Below are 16984 nucleotides of genomic sequence, written 5' to 3'. Positions count from 1 at the left end.
GCAGAATAGCCCTCCCTGGTGATGACCCCTTCTTTCCATTGGGTGTAAGCCTCCTTTTTAGCAAGGAGATATTCCCGGATGCTTTTGGTGAGCCATGGAGGCTTGTGTGCTCTCCTGCTCCCTTTGATCCTCGTTGGGATTACCTTCCTTTGGGATTGGAGGTCACTCTACAGTGATTTAGCAATCATGTATGTCTACACATGATCACCAGCTACGTTGCCGTAGCAGCACACTCCCCAGCTATTGTGTGCTGCTATGGCAATGCAACTGCAAAAACTAAGCATGTGCTGCCTACATGGCACAGTAACAGCCTGTATTGCACTGTTTTAGTACTTCCAAGGGGAAGTACTAGAACACAGTGCTGTAGCTGTCACCATATAGACGCACCCAGTCAGGACAGTTAAGACCAGATGTAGCACTGTGCTAATACTGCTATATTGTTCCCCCACAGAAAAACTTTTAAAGTTCCTTTGCCATAAAGTTAAAAAATCTCATTGGTAGGAGAAAAGCCACTGGTAACAAAATGACTAGATGTTTTTTCTTTCAAATAAAAAAATGTAGGGATTGGACCAAAAGCAAAGGGAAGTTACTGGTAGAAAAGATTTTAGAGTTCAAATGTATTGTTGCCTGTGGGAGTCCCTGCTTTAATTTTTGTGTTCTCTTTTTCAGCTGGTTCTATTTTCTTTCTCTTTTTTTTTTGTCCCATCACTTTGTATCTTGGCATCAGAGGTCTCAACTAAGGTTATAGCCCTATTGGCTAGGGCCAGAAGTTGCACACAAACTGGTTTAAATGATCAGAAACTGATTTAAACCTGTAACAGAACAGAAGTTCAGTGCACATAAACCAGTTTCAAAATGGTTTAAGATAAACTTGGTTGAATATCAGACTTAACTGACTTGAGTCAAACTTGTTTATGCAATGTTTGTCCCAGATTGAATCAACTCAGGCTTTTTGAATGTCCCTAGCCATTTAACCTAGCCCTGTGCTGGGTTTACAGCATTAATAGGGAGCAAAGGCAAAATGTGCAAGAAAACAGACATAGCAGAATGATGGTTAGGAAAGTATTAGCTCAACAATTTTCTGTGTTTTCATGTTATTGTACTGTTAATGGAGGTGAGGGAGAAGTGAAGAAGCAAAAGGGAGGCAAGGAAGAAGTCTATTGTAGGGCAAAGTAGTAAGGATGATAGGGCAAGAAAAGTGGTGGGAAGGACTAAGGGTATGCAGAACAAACCTGGCAGGGAGTGCGGGGGGGATTATGCTGGCTTAAGAACAAAGGAGAATGTCCAGGATATAAACCACACAGGCCATCGTTGGATGACACGCTCAACGTCTAGGGGTAATGAAAGAGCAGTGGTGCAGTTACTGCCCCAGGGCCATCTTTAGACAGGCGTCCATGCTTCTGAGATTGCTTTTTACTTAGGAAGCTTGAACTAAGTTGGCTGGTAAAAGCTGCACTGGGAATTGCTGCATGTTTACTCGGCCTATTGTTCCTTGTTGCTAATGTTAATTTTACTTAATGAGAACAATTTGGTATGATTTGATGTAGGATTTCAGGTACAACTGAGGAAATGGCATTAGCAGAAGTGAGCATGGGAAGTTTTATGGTATATGAACTGGTGAGACAGATAGAGCACTACCTTACTCAACAATGAGAAAATGCAATTAGTTTTTTAAAATAAAGTATTATGCTGATCCAAGTCTATGTCCCACTCAAAGCTGTTTAACAGAACAGCTCTTGGGGATGAAGGATCATCATGGGGCCAATATCTCTGGCTGTTAGTGTTTATGTAAATGACCCATGGCCATGCTAGCTATGGACTGCCAAGGGTTGATTTTTACCCTTAGTTGCATTTCAGCACATTGAACTGTCAGACATGTCTCTAATTGAGCTCATTTTTATATTAGATTCATTGGTGAATGTTAAATCCTACAATTTTTAAAGGCTTAGAATAGGAAAAAAACAGATTAATCTCCTTTCAAAAGGCATGGCAGGGTGGCACTGGTTCAAAGAAGCAAAAGCTTTCATAGGCAACTGCTCTGAACTAGTTAGTCTCTACAGCTCCACCCTGTCCTGCCTTCTGCCCAACTTCAGACTAATAAAGATAACCTTTTCTTCCTTTCAAAGGAAACTTGAATCTACTATTTAAAATAATAATGTAAATGTACTTATTAAAGACATTAAACATGATGTTCCCTTAGCAATGTGTGCAATATGTTCAGTTTTAAAACAATGTCCAGTTTAAATATTCAAATACATATTAAGGCCTTAAGCTTGTAGACGGACAAATATATGCAACTATAAGCAAGGTACACACAAATCTTTGCAAGATCAGGCTGTGAGGCCAAATTTTCAAAAGCGCCTAAAGGAAGTTGGTACCTGCAGTGAGGCACAGTACCGAATTCCCAATTAAAGAAGAAAACAATATTCCAGAGGAGCTGTGCCCTAAAGGCACATTGACAGCATCAAAGCACCATGCCAAGGGAGTGCCATATTCAATCAGGGTATGCCTACTCCATGTGTCCTACAACCTGGAACAATGCAATTTAGGCAGTCCTGTTCACTGCAGTGTCCCTGTGGTATAAATGCACCCTAATCTCCCCCCACTCCTCCCTCCCTCCCTCCCCAACCTGCAATTTTTTTTTTTTATTTTCTTTTTCCACAGGTGCTGTCAGTGTTGAAGCATCCATTGATAGCATTCAAACAACAGAGGCATAATGAAATGTTAAAAATATACTTCATCTTTTCTGTGCAGTTTCTTCTCAAAGAGGTAAGCTTTCATTCTGTTTGGTTAAGAGAGAATAACTAGAATAACACTCAGTTATCTTGTTTTATTAAACAGTAATAGTGATAAACCCAGAAATCTTACAAGCTGTACTGTTCCACTCAGGTCATTATAGTACCACTTATTTTATGTTCCACCACAACAGCATTCAGGCACTAGTTAAAAAAAAATGAAGATGAGAAGAGAGGAAAGTAGCCCTTAAAACATAGTGGTTTACCAAATCCCTAAATTTACGTTAAGTTTGTTCAATTTTTTAAAAAAAAGATAGCAACCTTATTGTATATGTAATAGGTATGATCAAGAATGTTATACAAGGCAAAATATCAGATATGGTATCTGCCCCTGTGACTTGCTAAAAGTGCACACACAAAAGGTGAGTTTCTGAACCTTCTGAAAATGGAAAGAACTATGAAAAAAACAGGTTATTAAAATTACAATAGTAGCAAAATCCAAAATACAACTGTTAAGGACTAAAGAGGAATGGCTACAGAAGAGTTGTGTACCTCTGCATGCTAATGTTTCCATTTTGGCAGCGTCTCCTGAACTCTGTTGTTAATTTCAGCCCTGGCCAGCATCCCACAACTATGGGCAGTGGGAAACAGCTGTAATGGCTTTGTGATGTTTTTCCCAGTGAAGTGAAATACCTCTTGGCACCTTACAAGGGATTTCACAAGAACAGCACTTAGTTTAATTCATGTAAATGTGATGCTAACAAAATATTTTAATAACTAGGGATATCTGGATCAAGAATGTAAACCCATGGGATTTGCTGGACTTGTATGCCATTTACATTATCATGAGCCTTCAAACTTTGTCCTAGTCAGCTTTCTTGTCAAAGGATTATTCCACAAATTGTGCCAGCCAATTAAAGGTAAGTTAATTTCCCATACGCTTAATTAAACTGCACTTGCAGATGATTATGAGTTTTAAGTGACCTATAGTTGCCTTAGTACAAGTATAGAACATGCAGCACATATACAATTAATAGAATAACAGCTGTGTATTCATAAAGTTTCAAGAGTGGCACAGTTGCATGTTCCATTCCAGTGGGTGCGCCTACATGAGACATTTACTGTAGAGCTGCCTAATTAGCTCTGCAGTAAATGTCTTTGCATCTACATGTGGCCCTACTAGAGTGCATGAAACTGATAAGCTCATAAAAATAAATAAAAGTTCTAGCCTGCTCTGGGGTTTTTTCATGTGCACTAGAGCATGTGTAGATGTTGACCTGGCTGACTGGGGCATGAGGGTGCTTCAGTGCAGGGGCTGCCTGCTGGCTAGCCCCACACTGAAACATGGTCGTGCCCCAGCCAGCCACTGCACAGTATGTTCAGCCTGGTCAGAGCAGGCCTGGGTTACTACCAGCTGAGGCTGCTCTGACTGAGCTCAATGTGCTGCACACGAATAAACTCTGGAGCAATATATTCTGGACTGTTTTGCTCCTGGGTGAATGTTCAAATGGCATGCCTGGGAGCAAAAAACTCAAGAACAGTAAGCCTGAGTTTATTCATGCACATTAATTGTATGTGTAGATGTGTCCAGATAGTGAAAATATAAGCTGGCTTCAAGTGAATAACTTTTGATATCAGTGTTGTGACAGGGTGCAGGCTTACAGCCTGGAACAATTAGCCGGCCAGTAGCAGGATGCCCGCCTAAGGGACTGGAGCTGGATCAGTCTCTTAGCAAATGAGGGAAAGTTGACTGGCTGACCCAGAAATAAAAGGGGCCTGGAAGAGGAAGTGGGAGAGAGGACCTGGAGGTAGGCTTGTTTGTGTGGAGTGGCAAGTCTCTCCAAAGAAGAAAGGAGAGTAGAGGGTGAGAATTAACCCATGCTTGTGGGTGTTCATTGTGGATTGTTTGTATTTTTTGTTGAGCTCTGTGGTGTGGATTAACACAGGGCTTGAAGCTTACGTTGGACTGTTTAAATTTTCTGCTGAGCTCTGTACTGCAGAAGAACTCAGGGCATTATTGCCTGTGTTGTGAAGCGCCGAGAAAGACTGGTTGGGACCAGATTATGGGAGTTAGATCAAGGATTCAAGGACTGATATGAGCCTGGTGGTGCTAGGCTAGCCAGATGCCCCATTACAGTTAACAAAAATTGTAAGAAAAATAAAACTATACTGTAGTGGTGGAATGGCCATAGTTCTAGTGCACTATGGATTGCAGCAGAGTTCTATTTTAAGCTCATTTTGATTCCTCACTTCTCACATTCATGAAACTACATCCAATGCCAGGGAAAACGTTTTAGCCACCAAGGGAGACTACCATCTAGTGGTGCCTGCCAACTGTCTTTTGTCATGGGCATGCTTATGACTCCTGGTGACAACTGATAAGGGAAGCACCTTCATGGTTTGACATGGATCAGGATTTTGAGCAGCTTGGTAGCTGCGGGGCAGTATCAGGACTTAAATGGCTTTGCAAGTGCCCTCTGAAGGACACTTGGGCACCTATGGAAATAAGTAGCATCTGAATGGTGGTTTCTGGTCTATTAGTAGTACCTGCCTGGTGGACTAAATCCAAGGGTATGAACAGATATAACCGGTGAAACATCTAAAACACCTTTGGAATGATTCAGGGGGCCAACTGTACAAACATACAACTTTTAAAAAATGTTCTGTAAAAGTAGCTGAAATGCTCTGAAATAGTACTATTTGAAATTAAGTAGTATTTTTGACCGTTTCACTTTTGGCTACATCTGCACAGAATCAGTGTCCTGCACAGAGGGAGATTGGGGTGGCTAGCTTGCTTGCTAGCTAGCCAGCCACCAGATTCCCCCTTCAAGTCCTTGTGGCACGGTCAGTTCCTGACTCAAACCTCACAGCCTGTATCTCCATCCCTGGCAGACCTGCAGCTGGGCTTACCCCCTACCAGACTCTTGCTGACTTCTGGGTCCCCTGCTACTGTTGCAGCCAGACACTCCAGCCCCATGCCCCTCTACCTACTTGGCTGAGTCAGGGAAAGGAGAGGTAGGAGGGTCTGGAGCTGCAGTGTCAGGCTCTCAGCTGGAAGGTCTAGGAGCCTCTGCCATCTCCCTTAACCTATCCCCTTTGGGCTTTCAGCTCTCCCCTCCTATCCCTGTGGGGGCAAGGGAAGCAAGAACCAGAGCTGCAAGTCGCTACAGTCTGCTTGAGTGTCCCCTGCAAAGGAGGCTGTAGTGTTTAAAACCTTACAGCCAGGAAATCTGATTTGAGACTTGATTTGCAGATGTGACAAGCACTCCATACTTTAACTGAAATCTTGGGACCTGTGCTTGAACATATCAGGTGCTGGGTACCCTGGATTAGACACCTGAAATAAGTAGCTAACTTTGATTTTAAGCTCCCTGTGCCTCAGTTCCCCATATGCAAAGTGGAGATGATACAATTTCCTGATCTCACAATGGTGCCATGAAGCAAAACATTCTTGCTTGGGAAGCACCAAGTCTGAAAAAGTGTTAAGTGTTACAGAAAGAAGCCTATGAGGAAATTAATAAGTCCATTTTCAAAGCATGATTTGAATTGTGCACATCAATAAGATATAGGGCCACACATTGAAAGAAGTCAAATCTTTTGTTTTCCATCTGATCATTAGAGGAGCATTCTTTATTTTGGGCACTGACTGAGGTAGGGGTCAGAAAATATAGTTTATGATCACGTAATTGAGGACTGTATTGTAATACATATGCACAAGGGAGAAAAATTAAGGTTGCTTATATGTTTCTGTCATTTCCTAACTATGGGTTCTTGACTTAATTTTGGTTTTCTAGTAACACAGAATTTTGTATATAATGATTGATTCATTTTCCTTTACTGCTTGTGGAGGCCTTGCTTGCAGAAATAAAACAAAACAAAACATTTCTTTAAAAATTGGATGACTGAGAAAGCATAAAAAATTTGCAGGTGTACAGAGTCTGAAACTGCTTCTCTTTTTTTTTTTAAATGACCAGCTTCAAGTTGGAACTGTATTTTAAATACTCCTTTTCTTGTTTTGCATATTTGATCAGTGTACTTTGTTTGAATAGGTTCAACTGTTTTCTCTGAAAATGTGATGGAAGAATTAGTGTTAGTGTTAGCAAACCTATTTGGAAGGATATATTTACCAGCTTGTGCTATGAAGTTTAGGAAGAAGTTTTATCAGTCAAAGGTAAGCAACAACTTTCTTTTCTATTATGTGTATTGCAGTTGCAGAGAGAGGTCCCAATTATGGTTCAAATTTCATTGTTTTAAGTGCTGAACATGCATATAATGAAAAGATGGTCTCTGCCAGAAAGTACTAATCATTACTACTAAAATACCTGAGGACCATGTTATGTGAAAAATTACCTTATCTGCACTCATTACAGAGACGACGTGGCTGCTTACATAGTTCTTAGTAAGCTCCTGTTTAAATTTTTTTATTTGATAAATAGTTCTTGGCTAAGAGGTTCTAAACATTATTCCTTTATCCCTACCCCAAGTTTAAAAGTGCTTCCACTTTTCTCTTTTAAAGTGCAATCTCCTGATGTTAGAATGTAGCTGGTAAAATAGAGAGAGGTTACCTGGTATTATTGGAGGGCAATGTGCCATAAATCCAATGTTTATATTTAGTCCATGAATACCACGTGAGGAATTGCTGGGTATAAAATGAAAATCCCCATGAATTGCACACCATTAGTTACAACATAGCATCTTTCCCTGGAACCCATATAGAAAATTGTCAAGCAATTGCAACCCAAAGTAGAAGACCCCATTCTTAAAAAGAGGTTTCCAGAATCATCCATCCTAGCCTTTAAACCAGGGGTGGACAATTATTTTGGGCGGAGGGCTGCTTACTGAATTTTGGCAAGCCATCGAGGACTGCATGACAGGCAGTCAGGGGCAGATATATATTAATTTTCTAAATTGTTCAGGGGCCCTGCAGGCCGGATAGAATGGCCTGGCGGGCCACATCCAGCCCATGGGCCACATTTTGCCCACCCCTGCTTTAAACAAACACTGAACACCGTGCCAACCTCATCACGAGAAGCAGACTTTGGGCAAACTTCCCATGGCCCAAAGCTCACTGAACTGATCCACACTATGCCAGGACAAGAAATGTAAAGCCTGCCAACACACTATCACACCCCACAACAGAACCATCACCACTCCCGGATCTTACACCTGCACCTCCAGAAATGTATTACATTTTATCCAGTGCACTAAATACCCTGATGGAAAATACAGAGGAGAAACCAAACAATTCCGTACCAAAATTAACATGCACTGAAAATCTATCAAAGATGAAAGTGTACAATTACCTGTGGGTGCTTCTCACAAGACAAGTTCTCTATCCAGTTTCTCAGTTCTAATCCTCAAAGGGAGTTTACAAAACACCTTTTGTAGATGAGCCTTCAAACTTTACTTCCTAAATCTACTGGATACAAAAAGTCCTGGATTAAATATCTGACAAGCCTTGCTATAGCCTTCCCGTTAGAACTATACACCATCATTGTCAATCTGAAGATGGGTGTGAGGTCATATATGTACCCTGACCATTTGGTAGGCTAATGTGTGTAGCCATCTTGCACGTGAATTCTCAGGAACTGTTTCCCTTCTAGAGGGACAGAATCCAGCTAGATCTAGACAAATTGCAGAGGTGGGTGGATGAGAATAGGATGGAATTCAATACAGACAAGTGCAGGGTACTGTATATGGCTGGGGTAATATGACCCTGGCACTCATGCCTGCCCTGGGGCAGGGGGTTGGACCTGATGATCTGCTTAGGTCCCTTCCGACTCTAAGCACTATGATACTTCAGCCAACTAGGCTATTGCTCCTCTTAAGTGGCAATAGCCTTTGCCCATCTTGATGCCTAATCACCAACCACTTGACCAGGTAATACAAGTCCCTTATAAAACAAAAAAAATACACCTACATCAACTATCATGGTTCATACAAACATGAAAATGATAAAATTAAATGCAGCTTAACATTAGCTGGAAATAGAAACCAAATAGATTAGTAAACTTCCTTTATGAAAATATCTATGCCTAACATCTCATGGGCACCCTAAAATACTATTACTTTGGGGGTAAGTTTGTGACAACTTTATAACAGTCATTGGCAGCTCTTCCACATGGACAATTCCCATTTAGTTAGGGGCAAACTCAGGTGTGAGAAAAATACAGAGCAGCTGCTTTAGCTTTCTGACCAGTTTCTAATATCTCAGGATCCCCAAGCCCCCACATGAGGGCATGTTGAACAACTGTGACCAACATTCATTAGGGTGCTAGGACAACTGTGGAGGGTCATATATATGCATGACTGGAGTTCCCTGTGGATTCCAGGACTCTGTAAACTCAGTACATAACTCCTCTTTGCACCAGCCTGAATCCTGCCAAATAGACTCATTGAATTCTCTGCACGTAGACACTTAGGAAAAAACGTGTAATAGGGCAGCTCTATGCCCTAGAAGCTTTGGCCCATAGGACATCACCAACTGCAGAGCAGACAGCCACCAGGTACAGCAACAGCTGTTTTCATATGTTCAGTTCCCATCAGCAATCACCACCCTAAGACAATGCCCAGGACTGCTTCACTGGTTGTGCATACCCCCCACCCCACACAGTTGTGCTACTGATAAAGAAATATTTATAGTAATTCCCTGATCTTTGCCACTAGAAATCCCTCCCCATGCCCCATTACTTCTGGAGGTGGGGGGAGGTCATTTTGGAATAGGAAGTCTGGCCCTGTCACATGGTCCATGGCATAAGGTCCACCCACTTGACACCAGACTTTGCCTCAGGCTTGCTGCCACATTGGTTTCAGAATCCCTTACTTTCATCACATGATCCACAACATTAGAAGGTCCACCCCATGACTGGGAAACACTACCCCTCCACAGGGCCTGCCCCTGAGGCCCCAAGGCACAGGCACAATCTATCAAGTAGTGAGGGGTTGTGACCCCTCTAACAACCTTCTCCACCGCCCTTGACAAATCAGTGGGGGCTCCAGGGGTATTAGACCTCCCCGAGAACAGCATGAAACCAACGAAGTCAAGGGTCACACACACATTTTTCAGAAGAGATCATTTTAAGGAAGTAGATAAAGTCTTACTCTTGTATATTGTGTGTGTGCATGGTGGGGGTAGGAGGCTGTATATGGGGGAGTGTGTGGTTGGGGGATGGGTGTGTTGCTTGGGCGGGGGGTGGAGGAAGGGAAGTACAGTGCACCCGTGCAGCAGAGGTTGCCCAGGAGGTGCAGGTACAGTCTGTCCGCCACAGCCCAGCCTGTGACTGCTTTCTGGTGTTCTGCGTGGGGCTGAGAAACCCCCCTGCCCCCACCTAGAGCAGTCCACCCCATGCTCCCACCTGCAGCTAGCCTGTGCTTCTGCCCCATGCTGCAGCCTGCAACTGCCCAGGCCCTGACCCTGGCCCCAGCTAGGGCGCACAGCTTCTTGGCAGGGCTGCCTTCCACTTGGCTGCATGCAGGTGGCTGCTGATCATGCTGGGCAGGCAGAGTGGGTGGAAGGGAGCTGGAAACTAGAGCCCTGTATGCTGGGCCAGGAGCCCCAGGCTGCTTACCACTATTTCCCCAGCTTCCCCCCCTGCACTGCTTCCCCAGGAGAAAGGGACTCAGGCATCCCTTGCCCTCTCTACCTGCCACTCTCCAGTCCCCCCACCAGAATTGGGGCTGGCTCCAGCTTATGGCACACAGCCCCCACTGCCACTGGGGGCAGCAGCAGGTGGCATCCCCAGAGTGCTCTTGGCCCACAGCAGGCACAGCCCCTTGACTGAGTCCCAGGACTTGCATGTGCTGGCAGGGAGTGAAGCCAAGACAGCTGGGCTCCATCACACATGGCTTCTGGTGGGCCACAAGCACCCTGAGGGGCTGCTGCCACTTCCCCTTCATCCATCCCCCTCTGTTCACCGCCACTTCCCCAGCTCCCACCCTGCACTCCTGCCAGCTCTGGCGCAGTGCTCCCAGCTCCTAGCTGCCATCTCCCTCCCACCCACTGCTCCTTCTCTGCCCTACCTGCTCCCCAGTGCTGCAGCAGGGACAGGAGGGGTCACTGGAGGCAGGGGGAGCCAGGCAGTTTGCTGAGGAGCTGCTGCTCAACAGCAGCATCACCACTGCCCAGAAGTTACATGCGCTGGCTGTAGCTGGGGCTCAGGCTAGGGACCTCCAGCAGGTAAGGATGCCCCAAGCAGGAGCAGGTGGGGCTCAGCCCCATGTGGAATGCAGTGGCCCACGCCATATACAGTTAATTGGTGGGCACCTGCTTGTGGGTTGAATAGTCAGCTGGCCATATTTTGCCCACCCCTGGACTAATGCCTCTTTAGATATGCCAGGGTAATAGCTAAATCAATGCTTAGTTAAATATGTTGTATGCTACTGCAGGTGTTTCTAGAAGATCTCCCAGAAGACTTCGCTGCAGCAGTTGACGAATACAACAGCAAAGTAGAAAAAAATTTTGCTTGCTTTCTTCTAACAGTTGCCAAGCTGGCTGACACAGAACAGGAATATAAACTCCCTTTGTCAAAGATAGGTAGGCACTGGGAACACCTATACATTTTAATCACTAATTATTTGCTTATGCATATTATACATTAATCTGTTGTGCACAGAAGTTGTGTTGTGAATGCCTGATAGATTAACTAATTGAAACAAGCAATGTCATTTAAGGCTTGTGAATTCAGCTATGCTAATAAGTTCCATTTGTCTTTTTTTTTTCTTTTTTTTTTTTAACAGGATATACAGTTCACTCTGTTTAACTGTAGCTTTAAAACAAAAAAAGCTAAAGCAGAATATAGCCTTTTTTGTGCTTATTCAAAGTCCCTTGTAAACAATGTTTCTTAAGTACACAGCACTATTGGGACTATGGTATTAGTAGACCCAGAACTGACTAACTCCCCTAGTTTCCATGCTTCCATGCCTTGAAAGTGAGAGTGCTAGCCAGTTTCTAGGGTGCTAATACCATAGCACCAAAACTGCTCTGTGCTTGGGGAGCTTACAGCACTGCCAGTACTGTTGTATTAGCAGCCTCAAAACTATTCAGGTCTTCTAACAGAGTGAAGCAGTTGTCAAAGGGGTGCTATCTGGGGCAGACAGGGGACTACTATTATAATTAACATGCAGTTAAGTCCAGTCCTATTAGGTTACAAAGTAGACAGGCTGAAAGAAGATGCACTAACATGGTTTATGCACTTAACTGACATACTGAAAACTGAGTATGTTACAATGTAAACAAACACACAAAGAATGGATTGAGTGTGTTATGAAGTGAAACAAATGATGCATTTAGTAGCATTCATGCAAACAGATTACATTGTTTTGTAGATTATATTTAGTAAAATGGTATAAACTATGGGGTGGAACTAACTGCTACACTTCCTCCCCTTCTGCCAATTCAAAACCATAAAAGTCACCAAGATCCCTAATCAAACCAAAAATTGACCATCTTTTTGGTTGATTGATCAAAGGGCACAATTATTTTTATTCTACTCAATGCTTGTTTTCATTAGATTTTACACAAAAAGAATATGGTCACTCCAAACTGGCCTCTTATTTGATGAGCAGCACAAAAAGTGTAACTGCAGTCTCTCCTTTCATGTGGCTGTCTGGAATGACTGATCAGGATTTATTTGCTGCTGAAAAGGTTAACAAAGTAAGTTAATTTTTTTGTAGAGGGGTTCAAACCAGATTCCAGGTCTGGATTTTAAGGTGGTGGTACTTTTTTCTCTGGCTTCTTTGCTTTAATTTAAACAGCCTCCATAAAGACCTTTGATGAAGGCCCCCTTTGAGGAATGCCTCCAAGCAGGGGAGGGGAGGCGAGGCCAGGTGGCCTCATTGCCCCCCCGCCCCCCTCAGTCCCCACTGTCATGGCAGCACTCCACCATCTGTCTGTGTAGAGCACTCCAATTGGCTCCCAAGACAGCCAATTGGAACACGAATAAAGCATAGACAAACAGACAGACTAAGGGTCTTATATATAATATTAGAATATTCATATGTTTTCAGACCATCTAAAATGGTGCGTCTAAAACTGAACAGTGCAACAATCTGTGTTCTGTTTTAGGCTGTTTTACATACAGTTGGTGTTAATATTGGAAATGCTCCTTTGCTTTGGCGGGAGAAGCATGACTATCAAGGAAGAAGAATGCCACTCAATGCTTATGCACTTGATTTCTATAAGCATGGCTCCTTGGCTGCTCTGGTAAAAGACAACTGGTATGCACTTTTGTTTAATTTCATTGTTTTTCTATAGTTGTTTGTGGAAATAAGTTAGAATTTAAATATTTTCAGTTCTACAGCCACAGTATTTGTGGTGCCACACACTGTCACAATATTATGCCCTATGCTAATTTCTTTTAATAAACAATGTTTCTAGCCTTTATGGTCACAAATAAACTTCCATCTTAAACACCCTGCACAGATAATGTGTTGATTTCTTGTGGCTGGAGACAATATCTGAGCAAGACATGACACCTGAATTGGCATAATTAGATTTTTTTTTTAGAATTAATATTGCTTTTCTGTCTATGTCCATCTACTGTCCTCAGTAGTATTATCCCCTGTGCCTTCTTTTCTGAGACTTATTAGTAGGCACTTCTTCTTATGCTGTCAGCTCATTTAGGTACATTTGTCCCATTGAGTTTGATCTCACTTATGATCCCTAACTGCTCATACTTAAAGTACATCTTAGAAGAAAAAATTCTTCCTCCCTGCTGCTTACAATGAATTTAGTTGGAATTTGTATAAAAATTCTGTATCTTTTCCCTTTCCACTAACTTGTGCCTATTTATCTGTCTTCCCTTTAAAATTGTAGATTCTTAAGGCCATTCCTTTCTTAATTCTGAGGGCACCTATAGATGAGAAGACTTGATTAATCAAGTCTATTGGAGCGTGGTAATTCCTGCAATCCAGCACCTTGCGTATCAGCATCCCCGCACTTCAAAATGGCAGTGGGGGCGCTTTATCTAAAATTTCTTGAGATTTAGATAAAGCACCCCTGCCACCATTTTGAAGTGCAGGGGCACTGACACACAAGATGTTCTGGGTGCTTTTAATTAGAGTGGCTCTTGGAGCTGCTCTAATTAAAGTGCCTCTTAACCTCCACCCTAGAGCACGTGTATAAACACCCTTAAGGATCTAGTATTTTGTGAACACTGTCATAAACAAATACTTTCTATAAAAAATTCTGAAGCACGAACTTTTTTTTTTTTATTACAATAATTACTTTCCATAAGGCCTGTTCCATACTTCAAACTAAAAACAGGAACTGTTGCAAAATGGGCAGCCTAATGCACTGTAACTGGAGGACCTTTTCTGAAGAAATTAGGGCATTATTTATAGGCAAATGAACACAGCCAAGTTTTGGGTCTATCCTATTCTTAATTAACTCAACAGCTTGGTCTACAGTTTATTCTCCATTATAGTCTGTCATGCAGAAATAAAGCAACCTGTCTCAAGAGCTGAAGTTCACAAATATATTAATTGCTTTCCCCATAAAAAGCATATTTACATTCTCACAGTGTGACAGCTTTGAATATTTTAATAGGTTTAGAATCATTCTGTAAGCATGTGCCTTACCATCTGTATAGCAAAACACACTTTTAGATCTGAGTTTACAGCACTGAAATATTTCCCCATGCTGATCCTGCAGAACTGGTTGGTTGCTGATTGTACAGCTGTTTACTCAGAGGTTTGCCTAGATCAGAGTGGCCCTCAGAGAGGGTACAGGGCTAACTTGCATCATACCTGCTGAAAAATGTGGCCCCCACTGCCCTAGAAGATTGGGGTTATTATACCACTTATTTATCCCACTTAAACCTTCTCTAACTTTATAATTTTTTTTTAGGTTACATGAAGGGGATGCTTATAAACTGCTTAAGGATTTTTTGCTTGTCATTAAATCTGTCAGGTATGATATATACTTCTATATCCTTAAATTTACTTTGTTTAGGCCCTTAAATCAATTTAACATTTTTTCTTTGTAACTCACCAGAGTATCACTTGGTGAACTTTGTGACAATCCAGATGACAATGTTGTACTGGCATTTCAACAACTGAGTGAAAGTTATGAAGCAAAACTACAAAAAGTTTAAGTGTCACAAGATTGGCATAGATTGTGGAGAACATGATACCCTAAAAGGAACTAACAACACATTACATTCTGCTTTCTGTGTAATCAGTTTTAGTAGTTTAAGTTAATACATGATTAGAAGATAAAAATCTAAAAAAAACCCTCAACCATGTTTTGTAATAGTTATAATACATTGGATTTTATTTATAAAAAAAAATCAACCTGTTTTTCTCTCTGTAAGAAAATGTTAATGTTTGCATTAGACTTGATGTTTAGTGTCCTAAATTTAATACTGCAGTATACTTATGTTTGCTTACTGTTATAGTGAGGTATGTTGACTATTTTTCAAATTAAAAGCTTGTTTTGGCTACCAAGTTTTCTGAAACATCCTGACACAGCTAAAAAAACAAACAGGAAGAAGTCAGTTTTCATTGTACTTGGGAATTTTTCTGGGCAGCTACTTCCACTTGCAGTCATTAGAGCTTCCCAAGTCCCAGGAACCACTGTGGGGGTACTTACGTGGTGCATCTTCAGAAGGCAGCACTACATCCTGTAATGAAACAAATTGTCTACAACAGCCAGTGCTGTATGTCAGCCAGCAGATGCTGGGTTTGTCTACACATGCTTGGAAAAGGTTGCAGCAATCTGAAGTGGTACAAACTTCTGTGGAAACTCTTAATTCAGATTAGAATCATCAGTTACACCTATTCAGGAGTATATAAACAAGGGTTTATACCTTTCTAAACAGAGTTTGTTGACTGAACTCTGCTACAGCTGTATTTAAAACTGCTGTTTCTTCTACCTGATCTTATATTTTATGTAGCCATTTAGATATGCAGTCTTTTTGGCAAAGTACCCTTATGAGACCTACTGGGGCCTCTCTAAACAGATATTTAAGGTCAATCCTTAGGAATACTGACAATTAACCCAAGACAAAGGAGCCATGCCTCCCCCCAGCTACATCTTACCTGCTGGCAGCTGCATGTGTAGTATTGCAGTGACTATAAGCAACCAAAGCAGTTATTGTTATTTTTCTTTCTATATAAAAAAATATTTAACCATTAAGATAAAGTTAGTCTTGTTATGATGTACTTTTTATAATAATTTTATTAGTCACTATTAGTGTTGTGACATTAATCATCTATTTTAAATTTCTTGTTGCTTAGTATTAATATATTGGACATATTAGACATATTTGACCTATTGTCTCATGACTTTAGAACTTAAATTTAGTACAAGGAAATTGCTTGTGTAAGGATTTCTGGTACGTCTGGTGTATGTGGAAAGAGGTAATGAAAGAGTGAATGATGTATGTATGTGACAATGTGAAGGAAGAGAGTCCTGTTGCAGCAGGTGAAAATGACCTTCTGTAGTTTAATGGTTAAAGGCTGCAGCAATGTCGAGTTAGCAGTCAAGGATTACCAAATACTGGATCATGTTTCACTTTGATGGCTGAAGACTGCAAGCAAGCACCCCCCTGAAGATTGCAGGCCACAAAGCCAGATCATGTCCTACCAATCCCAGCCTGTCAACAGGATATGGAGGATGGCCTTCACATCTGATGCAGCCGAATCCATAGGCTTTTATGGACAGCTCTCACTATAAAGAACGAACACAAAGACAAGGCTTTGGGTCTTTTCCACCTGCAAGAAGGAGTTTTGGGCGTGTCCAACAAGACTTGACTCCATCACTCTAGTTAGTCTGGCTGGCCACCAGACTGACCTGAGTAACCTTAGAACTTCGTAACACATTAACCTTTGCAGGACTGTCTAGCTATCTGTGTGTGTGCGCGTGTGCTTGTTTCTTTTGAATGAATAAGTATGCATGGGAATGAGTGAAGCAAATAACCTTACTGTTCTTTATTCAAGTTGCATGTTTTGTGTTCCAATAAATGTGGCATTGTGCCTTAACCCCATATAATATTCCAGCTTGTTTTTAATTTGCACTGTACGCCCTGTGTGCACAGCACATGCAGTCGACTGGATTCACCTTCTTCACTTGGTTTCAATTGGAGACAGTATAGACAAGCAGTGGCACTCCTGCAAGTAGACTTCCTGTGCTTTCAAGCAAGCAGTACTCGTGTGATTTTTTTTTCAAACACTGAGACAGGCTCAATAGTCCCTAAGTCAGCAACCTACTGCAAGTACCATCAATACTCCAAATCTGCTTGATAAAAAAG

The 16984-nt window shown here is 41.9% G+C and overlaps 1 protein-coding gene across 1 annotated transcript in view; it reads left to right on the top strand.

Annotated features, from left to right (window-relative positions):
- LOC109300376 (probable ATP-dependent RNA helicase DDX60) overlaps nt 1–14872 on the top strand; it is an 80263-nt gene extending 65391 nt beyond the window's left edge. The window contains exons 19-26 of the mRNA XM_019521061.1: nt 2665–2769; nt 3517–3655; nt 6785–6906; nt 11121–11268; nt 12245–12387; nt 12799–12950; nt 14581–14643; nt 14728–14872. Of these exons, the coding sequence (XP_019376606.1) occupies nt 2665–2769; nt 3517–3655; nt 6785–6906; nt 11121–11268; nt 12245–12387; nt 12799–12950; nt 14581–14643; nt 14728–14827 (972 nt within the window). The 3' untranslated portion in view covers nt 14828–14872. The remainder of the gene's footprint in view (nt 1–2664; nt 2770–3516; nt 3656–6784; nt 6907–11120; nt 11269–12244; nt 12388–12798; nt 12951–14580; nt 14644–14727) is intronic.
- Nucleotides 14873–16984: the final 2112 nt, after the last annotated feature.

This window comes from Gavialis gangeticus, unplaced genomic scaffold (genome assembly GCF_001723915.1).
Source record: "Gavialis gangeticus isolate Ggan-Ray unplaced genomic scaffold, GavGan_comp1, whole genome shotgun sequence".
Lineage (NCBI taxonomy): Eukaryota > Metazoa > Chordata > Crocodylia > Gavialidae > Gavialis > Gavialis gangeticus.
This window is presented reverse-complemented; position numbering and strand designations above follow the sequence as displayed.